Raw genomic sequence first — 11,089 nt, 5'->3', positions numbered from 1 at the left:
TGTTGTGGTTGAGGCATCTATTATTGCATACCTTGATGCATAAGTGAAGAGAGAGCACTAGGGTATAATAAGTTTAATGATCACATTACTAATTAAAGGCATTCAAGCTGCTGCCAGAGTTACCTGGCACCAATCCTTCTTTCTGCAGTCTAGTTCTCAAAACATTCTCTGTACAAAACAGTCCTCCCTGCATGTTTCTAATAGTTAAAAAAGAGGCAGTTGGTTTTCAAGTGACAAGGAACTGAAGTTTAAAGAGAGGGTCTAACTCATATCCTCCCTAATGGCCAAATGTTTAGCCCTGGCAATAATCATATTTTTTTAGGAACAGTGCTAATGAAAAATTTCTTATTCAAAATGCTAGCCAACCTGTGGCAGTTGTTGTGGAAGTTGCTGTAGGAGGAGAGGGTTCCTAGGGAGCCACACCCCAGCCCCAGGGCATAGAACACTTGCGAAGCGGCATCTCCCCACACAGCAGCCTTAGACAATGTGTCCCACTGTGGACTGATGTAGTAAAAGATGCCTTCAGATGCTCCATCCAGAGTGACTCCTGAAAAGGTCATGGTGTCAAAAAAATTAATTCCACACTCAGAAGGCAGTAATGGTCAGTGAATTTTACACTGGGAGAGGCCTCGATGGACTTTATCATTATGGTGGGCAAAGGGAGCACCCTATAGGGACGGAGATGTAGGACTAACCAATCAATGGGAGGTAAGGTTTAAATTTTCATATTTTTTTCAATAAGCCAGCACTGTAAAAACGTTGTGTCCTTTGGTGCAAGTTATTTTTTTTTAGGTTGAAAATAATTTGTCTTTCATTCTACGCAATAGTGATTGATCACTGGAACATTGAACTTCTCAGTTGTTTAGTTCTATTAATAATGACTGAACAGCATGCAATGTCAATCCCCACAGTCTCTCTCTTCTTCCATTATATTATTTGGGGCAAATTTTTAAAAATTATTTTGAAGGCCAACAAGTACTATTCACTTTCAATTCACAAGCATATAAATCAATCTGGTTATGTACAAAAGCTTTCTGGATTCTTGAAAAATATTTTAACTCCTTTTGAAATATCCTATTTTTGTACTTAAGCAACACTAGAGCTTGATGTATTTGCAATTTCAGTTTGGCTATTCAAAGCACGAGGTTTATTTTTCCCAGCAGTCACATTCATTCAACCCAAATTAGTTGACAGTTACATGTACTTCAGATTCAGGAAATACTTTTGGATATTTTGAAAACAAGCTTGGCTCAAATCATGCCACAAGTGATCACTGACTAAGAAGCAGTCATCAACCATATCAGCAGTCTAAACCACATCACACATCTCTTATTGAATAACTTTCAATATTTTTTGACAAGGTTAGATAATCCAGACTCTCTACAGGTATCATTTTTATAGCATTGTTTGAAAACATTTCATTCCAATGAATGAGGGAAAGAATTAAGACTGGAAAAAAGTGGTCGGAGACATGCACCTGCGGGACTAACCTCGAATGAGCAATGCAAACAGGACAAAGAAGGGGTAGAGAGCCGTGAAGTACATCACTTTCCCAACTGACGCGACACCCTTGATGAGGCAGATGGCTGCAATTATCCATGCCACAAGGAGGCAAACAAGCACATTCCACTGCATCCCTCCCCAGTGCTCCCAGTCTGCACCATAACCAGCACCCAAAACAAACCGACTTGAGTATTTGCGTGGAAAAAAGAAAATATTTATTCAAATTAAAACCTAGGGAAATACCTTTGACATTTGTGAGGGATATAAAAAGAGCTGGACATGTGATGGATGATGATAATGGATAATGGACAAGTATTATCTTTCCTGGATCTCATTTAATTACTGATACATAACTCATTTATAGTATTTCTATAGTTATTATGCTACTTGTTTATAGTAGGCCATAAAGATGCAAACTTTGTGATTTTATTGGATAATTCATATTATGCCACTCATTTATAATAGGCTATAAAGATACAAACTTTGCGATCTTATTGGATGATTCGTAATTATCTTGGTGCAATTTTTGAATTTCTTTACTATAAAGAATGCAATCCACGCATAATATAATGAAAAAACTAAAGCACACTAGAGAGTCAATGGCACAGTTTTCCAAATGGCTGAAAGGATAGAATAAAAAAAAAGTGACCATAATTCATTGATTTAAGGATTATTTTGCATTTGTTCAAGAATTTTAATCACTAAATGCATGTTTCGGGGTATACTAAAAATAAGAGATTCAATACGTATGTGCATGAGAACATTGATTATGCATATTATAAGTGATTAAGATTCAATGTAGAGGAAGATATATGAACACATAATATGCAAATATGCCATTATGAGAACAGTATTGTCCTCCTAAGATTATTTAGGGGATAAGAAATTTAAATGTATAAAATGCCATTGTTTAATATGAACTGTTAATTCTATCACCATCAACCTTCACTTAGAAATGCGCACTCCATTTTTTTCTGGAAGAAATGTTTGTGTAGTATTCCAACTACGAACTAATCATAATGAATGGGCTGACAAAATTTCAGAGAGAAAGAATTGTTTTTCACCATTGAATCTTAAAGAGAAATAAATATGCTTCTTTCTCCTCTGAAATATACATTGAATGACATGCTTCATACCTGTAATATTCTTCCGAGCTTAAAACTCTGCCCATGAGGCTGTGGAGTGAGGCTGCCGTCACATTCTGTGGCAGTGTGGTGTTGAAGCAGTGTGTCCGATTGTTCGGAAGTGCCACTAATCCTTTGGATGTGCACAGAGACACCACCGAATGGCAGCTCTGATTCCAGAAGGTCATCAATGGGTGTTCCTTGTTCTCTGCCAGAGTTGCATTCCATCCCAGTACCAGTGATTTTGATATGGGAGCCGTGGTGTGGTATCCGTACCACTCATCACTCATGGTTTTACTTGTGATGCACTTCAGATCTTCCAATTGGCTGAAGCAATCTGAAATTGAGAGGTTAGAGACATCAATTCACATTAAAGGGTCTACAATTTATAGTGAGAAACAGTCTGGGATTAATAAATATATTGTTTTATGTTATTTAGGGCTTAAGAGTACTGTGTTGTGCACGGAGCTACCAAAAACCATTCCCAAAGCAGTAGACTACAACTAACAGGATAAAATAGAATCCATATTGAGCTGTATAACAATGCGTGAGAGAACTACCTGTGCAAATTCCCATAGTAAAACCTTTGGATTCTCGTTTCAATGGAGATTTAGTAGGTGTAGACTTTGCATATCCCTGTATAAAGTAAGCAATAATTGAGGGTGCATTTACTATTCAAAGATGGCCAGTTGTTTTGGTGGGATGGAAATTGGGGAGGGGAGGATCAGTGAGGATGAAATACAGAAGGCACCATTAACTGTATTCCTTCACCAATGGAAGATGAGAACATAAGCAGTCCTATTAGAATCTGAGCCTCCTCACCCATTGGACTTCCTCTTTTACTGTCATACAGACTTGCAAGAGGATGCGGTAGTCCAGTGGGTAGAGAGTTGGGTTACTGATCAGGGGGCCTGGATTTGATTCCGAGTGATTCCTCTAGGTGCTCTCATTTTCCTTTCCTCTGCCTTTCTCTTCATTTTTACATACCCATCACCCAACCTATTCCACATCGTCCATCATTTTGACCCTCCTTCACCCTCTACACTCCTCTTGCCTGCGACTCCTCCCACTCTTCCCAATCTTCCTTCCAGCACCTCCTTCGAGAGGCACTCTCTTCATATCACATAACCAGGCAGGTATCTTTTTCTTTTTTGGATTGTTTTCAGCAATCTTCTCTCTTCTCCCGCTCTCCTTAACGCCTCTTCGTTCCTCACCCAGTTTGTCTATTTAATGCTGCTCAGCATTCTTCTCCACAACCACATCTCAAACGTCTCCAGCCTTTCCTGATCCCTTTTTAATGCCATCCATGTTTCAGAGCCATATAACACACTCTATACAAAACACTTAACTAGTCTTTTCCTCAATCCAATATCAATTTTGCTACATAAAAATTTTCTTTTCCTATTTAAAGCTTCCTCGATTTTGCTATCGAGGTGATTTTTCAGGTGATGGGTCTTCCTGGGAAACCATAACTGGCCCAGGGAAAGGATCTGGCTCCCCTACCCTGATGCGTGAACTTCAGACACCATTGGGCTTAGTATTGGGTGGACTCTAAGGACACCTACCAAACCGACCTTTGGGTTGATTACTGTGATGGTATAATCTAGGGTTTTACACACTTACCCTCTTAAATCAAAGGATGAGTGCTGAGACAGAAGGGCTTTCATGACAGAATGGGAAAGGAAGTGATGAAGACAATTCTATATAGGTTGACTGCTTGCGTTTGTTTTGAAGATATCCACTAAGAAATGGTAGACAGAAATCCCCACCATTGCAATGCATTGCCTGAAGATTAACAAAAATAAAATTATGACAGTACTCCAACATCACGTTAACATGAGGAGCTGTGGTAGGCACTAATCTGAAGCAATTCATTATTCAGTTTAAAGGAGTTTGCATTTTTCCACATAATGAAGATTACAGTTTGTTTCAGTGTTAGAATACATAATGAATGATCAGGTGCAAATATATGGCTCCTTATTTTACTATTTTATGCATACATGAGCACAACCTCCTGCCTTTCCAGGGCTCAAACTTTTCCTCCCTCACCTTCCTTCCTTCTTTCCCCACAACCACCACCTCCAGAGATATTTCTCATTTTATTCAACCAATTAATGACAACCACCTTAAAACAATGCCCGCCTTTCAACTTTAAAATCGCCACAAACTTCAAATAAATAAAGACAATTACAGACTATTTCTTAGAGAGATCATGGTAGAATATTAATAATTCCTATAGAAATTCAAAGGATGGGAATCAAGTTTAAGTCATTTTCGGGAATTACTTTTTGGTCTTTTTTACGTTTAATCCATATCTTTGATGGCTTCCCAAATATAACCAGCATAATATTTCTGAGATTACTAGATGAATGGAGTGGATCATGAAGATGAGCAGGGGACATTACTTACTCTCTGTGTTGAATTCATGAGCACAGGATCCCCAAGGCAACTCAGCTTTGAAGGAATCATAGGCATACAATATGGCCCATGCAATAATGAGATGGTAGTATATGGTGATTAATATATTCACGACCAGTGTGGAATATCCAAGACCTAGAGAAAAAGGTTAAAGGAACGGTTATCATCTACCCAAGTATCCAAGGGGAAAGAAATTCACATTCATTTGAGGTTAGCAGATCTCAAAATAAGGAAAAAATTAAATTATGATATTTATAGGGACACATTTTATTCCCAAAATTTATTAAAACATGAACAAGTGTAAGCATAGATCACTTAAAAAGAAGAAAGGCAAACAGATGAAATATTAAATAGGAAAATACCAAGCATTGTAATCAATGAACCATTTATGCATTTGTTTCACGCAAGCATGGCTTTGGCTGGTTTCGTCGAGAAATGCTGCCCCGCAGCATAGAATGACAGTGGCATTTAAATGGCCCAATTACTCAATGCAAGCAGGAAATTGACAACTGTGAGCCCCCTCTAGAGAGAGCAACCCCATTATCTGCTAATGACACTAATATCCTCCTCCTAGTGGAATGCAACTGTCAGATAAATCCTAATTGTCAGCAGTGCCCATATGCTTATCATTGTTTTGACTTCATGTCTGGTTTTCCACAACACATTCTGATATTGTGCAAGAGAGATAGGAAATCACATATTATGAGAAATAAAGAGAATTAATGGTTCTTCGACTAGAATGAAACAAAAAAATATTAAATACAATTAGTATGATGGCAAAGCATAGTGAGAAGGAAGGAAAGATAGTAATATGCGTAAGGTATGGGAATGCATACTAACTATATACGATTACACACACACACATACATACATACATACACTCATACAATAATAGAATTGTGAAAATGAATATGTTGTTGCTTCTAATGTTAGAAGTATTAAATTGATCAAGTAATATCTCCAATACTTTTGTCTACAATCACCTAAGAAAAAGTAATTCATGTTACTCAATATGAAGGCTTTGGTTCAAATGTTGTAGTTCAACTTATAGTAATGATAAATCCCATACTTCCTGAGTGGTCATACTTTCTAAATAATTGAAGGTGGCCTTTGAACCTTTCAGAATGAGTTAAGTGTTGGTGAAAGTGCTCATCACAATTCCATCATAAACACTTCTCTGTACCATGAAAAAAAGTCCATGAAATTTTGTATTAAAATCGCAACCCACTCTAGAAGCCCATAATTACCGTAATGGGCTCCCTTTTAAGTACAAAAAAATCAGAGTTAGTGCTTGGGGGGAGGATTTTTGCTCTCGGTAGGCTGCACGTGGATGACACGGAGCTCTCATGAGGATCGGAGGGTACAGAGAGAGTACTGACCTTGCAACAGGGGTGCCATCATCCTGAAGGCCTCGCAGGGTCCCAGACTGGTGTACTGGCCAACAGCCACCTCCACGAGGACCACTGGTAGGCCAGCCACAAAAATCATGATCGTGTGCGGCACTAGGAATGCCCCTGGCAAGGAAGAATGAAAGGCCTTGTCAGTATAAGTGCAAACCAGAGTGATCAAGGAGTGGGCTTTGGATGAGCCCTGAAAATTATACATAAGCTTATTGCATTTCTCAAGAGCCACTCAATATAAACTCCACCTGTCTCTAATAACCTTGCCATATTCCATTCTTCAGTTCCACATATTTCTACTTCATATAGTATTATGCAATAAGAGCTCTGGAAGCTTAAGCTTCATGTTATGCAATGAGAGGCTAATGAACCAAAGAATAAATTATTGAGTAAATTTCTTACATGAATTCAAAATATGTTTCTTTCCTGGGGTTAAAATTGTGCATAATACTAGACCCGTCATAATATGGTCAGAAGATACTAAAAATATCATTAGAGAGTTGGTTTACTGTGGTACATGGCATCATCTAAATTAATTAGGAGAAGGGCAACTCTAATAATAATCTACCTGTAATAATATTACTATTAATTTTATAACAATCATATATTATTATTCCACTGGTATAGACCAATGATTATTATTGTTATGGGCATTGAGTAATCTTACTACTTATTAGTAGAAAAAACAGTGCAAAGGTTCTCAAGGCATGAAGACTGTGAAGAATGCATGCTTCTGGGTTTCACCAATTGTGTTGCTTTCTGCTAACAAGTCTCTTCAATATTACAGCTGGTGCCTTGAAATCAAAGTGACAATGTGCCTTTTTCAACCTGAATGCTTAAAAGACTTCATATGAATACTTGAATATTAGATATGTTATTCAGTTTTTTCTTCCTTTTACTCCCAGTATAGTGTGTCATTGTGAGTTTACCATTCAGATGTGGCTTTTTGTTAAATTATTATAATTTTTTATTTATTTAAGAATTACGTGGCAATTAGGTGATTTTCCTGGTAGCAATGGTCAAGTTTGCCCAAAGATCACTCTTACAACGAAAAATACATACATACACGCACTAGAAAAACAGATAAGAGACATAATATTCTTATATACAATGACACTTCCACATCACATACAAAAAAACTTCCACGTCACATACAAAATGCTGTCCACATCATATACAAACAATATTTTAATAACTACAATGAAGTTTATCACCCAGTGGCTGCTTTACATTTATACTTAAAACTTCTAAAATTGGATGGAAAGGAATCAAACAAACCTCCAGGCAGCTGCTTCCAATCAATTATAGTTCTATTCAAAAAAGAGTATTTTTTCTCATTTGTTTTTTGTGTCCTAACTTTTATTTTGAAACTATGGTCGTTTTTTCCCTTAAAGTTAGGCTTTTCTATCTCTTTCCATAAATCTTCCCACGCTTTGTCCTTTTTAACAATTCTATACATCGCACCTAACCTACTCCTTTTTCTTCTATTTTTCAAACTCTCCCATTTCAGTACATCTAACATTTCTGTGACACTATCTGTTCTTTTGTACCTTCCGAGTACATATCTTGCTGCCTTTTGTTGAACTTTTTCTATCTTTTTAATATGTCCCACTTCATATGGATCCCATACTATTGAGGAATATTCCAGAATAGGGATAAATTATCAAACTGTGTCAAATTATCTACTTGGACTCCCCACCCAAGATCCCTAGTTAAGCAAATGCCTAAATATTTGCATTGACTGCTACATGGGATTCTTTCTCCAAAAAGGGTGTAAATTTCCTTTTCGGAATCCTTTTATTTGAAAAATGTATATGCTTACTCTTACTTAAATTAATGCCCATATTATTTTTTGTAACCCAGTCACCAAGGCGATCGATGTCATTTTGTAGTATTACGCGGTCATTTACATGCTCTATCCGTCTGTATGTAATGCAGTCATCAGCAAAGAATCTTATTTGGGAATGTAAATTGTTTGGTAGATCGTTTTCGTCAATTAGGAAGAGTAATGGCCCTAGAACACTGCCTTGTAGAACTCCTGCTAAAATGCTCGCCTCGAAAATGTATCCCCTAAAATTTGAAAATGTATCCCCTAATTTTACTTTTTGGGTTCTGCCTCTAAGAAAATTTTTTACCCATTATTTTACCCTCAAATCCAATGGTAACAAATCCAACTTTAACAATAATTTATCATTAGGCACTTGGTCGAAAGCTGCTGAAAAATCAACGATTACTGCATCCACATCCTTTCATTCATCTATTGTGTTGTTGATATATTGGCTAAATCCCAAAAGCTGCATTTCACACGAGTATCCCGTTCTAAACCCATGTTGGTGTTTGAATAGCCATCTATCTCTTGTCCTCCATTCCCGAATGTATTCAGCGATTCTTTTATCCGTTATTTTGCAAGCAACTGAGGTTATGCTTACCAGTCTATAATTGTTGGCAATTATTACATCCCCTTTCTTGAAAATTGGTGTAATATTTGCCTTTTTCCAATCATTGGACAAGGCAGCATTATTTAAAGTTACTTTGAATAGATGACTCAGGTACAAAGCTGTTGCAGTATCACCCAGTTTTAGAATGTCAACTGATATATTATCCAGTTCCACTGACTTATTTTTCCTCATCTTCCTTATTTTTCCACAAAATACGAGTCCTCCACAATAATACAGTTTGTCAAGGGCAGTGAGCTATTTGGTGCTGTTATGCTAATGAAGTTCTCTGTCATTTCTGAGCTATTTAGGCAAGCCTTATTTTCCTTTTTGTTTTCTATTTCCCGAAAAACATCCGTAAAGCAGGAGTTGAACATATTTGCTATTTCTACAGTGTCTGTTATAATGCCATTTTCCTTAGTTTTTAATATATTCACGCATTCCCTGTTGTCTTTCCTCGGTCTCATGTATCTGTAGAATTTTGTTGCATTGCCTTTCGAAATTGCATTCTTAAGAAATTTTTCCTTTACCTTCTTCTTTTCCCTATTTAGGTTCCGGACCAAGGTCCTGTAATGGTGTGACATTTCTTTACTTTCATTCTTTAATCTCTGAGCCTTTATTACCGCTCTCTTGACTTTTTTTATGGTTTTGTTGTAGTCCTCTGGATCCGTGTTCTGTTTCAAATTTTTTATGGGAACATACTTCAGTTGCCCTTCCAGAATTATTTCTTTGACTGTTTCCCATATTTTCTCCACGGTCGCTCCACTACCTGCCCATCCAGGGAACTTGCCCCATAAAAATTCCTGGAACCCTTCCCTATCTGCCCGGGTATATTGCCAAATTTTTTTTTCATCCCCCATATCTCCTTTTGTTGATCTATACCAGTCCATTTGAACACACACTGCTGTGTGATCACCTATTCCCAGAATGATGAGTGTCATAGATTACACCTTAGTTCACCATCTCTATATGGGAGTTGTATATATCATTACTATTATTTTGTCTTTAACTTTCATGTCTATTACAACAATTCTGCATCTGCTTTACTTATCTATACTACCTGACCCCTGCATAGGCTTCCAATAATAATAATGCTTTATTCACCATGGGCAGATTCAGCATGGCTTTGTCATTAACCAAAAAATGTACATCAATTTTCTTAGAATACATCACATGAAAAAAGGTTATCTACAATACAGGGGGATATTTAACAAAACAGTATTTTAGACTTTTCTTTACATAATGCACGAAATTCTTCCACAGAGTACAAAGGTTTAATAAGCTGGTATGCTTTAAGATTGCACTTGAAAGTATTTGAAGGAAATGTTTTCAAAAATGAAGGAAGCAGTTTCAAAATTTGGCTCCTTGGTAGTATGGTTCTTCACCACTCAATTTAGATGATCCAGCCTTAATGTGTATGCCAAGCTTATTATGTGTATCATGATGATGGATATTTAGGTTGAAGTCCACCCTTCCAGCTCATCAAAGACAATAGGTTAAGAGCAAATACAATAAAGAGATTGCAAAGGGCAAATATTTGAAGACCAGAAGAAATAAAACAAGATAAAGTCACATTTTGGCAAGAGGACCTCACTAATGTTATTTGTGTTGCCACTCCTACCTACAGCAAGATAACATTTTAATTGAGCATGGTTAATCCCTTTTTCTGTTTTTATGAGGTGTCACATTGCTATTGGATTGGCTGGATTTGAAGTTTCTTAAATCACAGCTTCCAGTCCCAGGGACATATTTTAAAATAAATATAAATCATTAGAGTAGCACATTCACATAGGGAAGAAATAAGTTTACTCTAACATTTCATTAAAAGGTGAGACTAACCAGGATGAGTAGCCACCTAGGTATCACATCATCAAAAGAATTTCCAATACAAAATCTTAATAAGGAAAATGGAAAAAAATGATTTTTGTGTAGTGATAAAGCACTCTTATCTTAAAGGCAAAATATCAAAAGAGATCAAAGCTGAGTTGGATGAAGTTCATGGCACATCTGCTCCTGTTTTTTCAACTGTTTATGATTATATAAAAGAGTTGAAACGTGGCCATACTTCCTCCAAAAATGATGAAAATTTCATCTGAAATGATTGGAAAAATCCACAATACGGTTTTGAGTGATTGACGGATCAAAGTTTGTGAAATAGTTAGGGCCATAGGCACATCACATGGTGGTGAATTGGGTGTGAAAAAAATAT

At 36.9% G+C, this 11,089-nt stretch overlaps 1 protein-coding gene across 1 annotated transcript in view; it reads right to left on the bottom strand.

The window, feature by feature from the left end:
* Nucleotides 1-366: 366 nt before the first annotated feature.
* LOC139686415 (sodium- and chloride-dependent glycine transporter 2-like) overlaps nucleotides 367-11,089 on the bottom strand; it is a gene marked incomplete at its 3' end in the record, with an annotated part of 28,531 nt that continues 17,808 nt past the window's right edge. Inside the window, exons 2-6 of the mRNA XM_071583607.1 lie at nucleotides 6,425-6,559; nucleotides 5,037-5,180; nucleotides 2,640-2,964; nucleotides 1,491-1,687; nucleotides 367-547 (exon numbers count right to left, since the gene is read on the bottom strand). Of these exons, the coding sequence (XP_071439708.1) occupies nucleotides 367-547; nucleotides 1,491-1,687; nucleotides 2,640-2,964; nucleotides 5,037-5,180; nucleotides 6,425-6,559 (982 nt within the window). The remainder of the gene's footprint in view (nucleotides 548-1,490; nucleotides 1,688-2,639; nucleotides 2,965-5,036; nucleotides 5,181-6,424; nucleotides 6,560-11,089) is intronic.

The sequence above is a fragment of the Hetaerina americana genome, unplaced genomic scaffold (genome assembly GCF_022747635.1).
Source record: "Hetaerina americana unplaced genomic scaffold, ioHetAmer1.1.p SCAF_14, whole genome shotgun sequence".
Lineage (NCBI taxonomy): Eukaryota > Metazoa > Arthropoda > Insecta > Odonata > Calopterygidae > Hetaerina > Hetaerina americana.
Note: the sequence above shows the minus strand (reverse complement) of the source record. Positions and strands in the feature narration are given on the sequence as shown.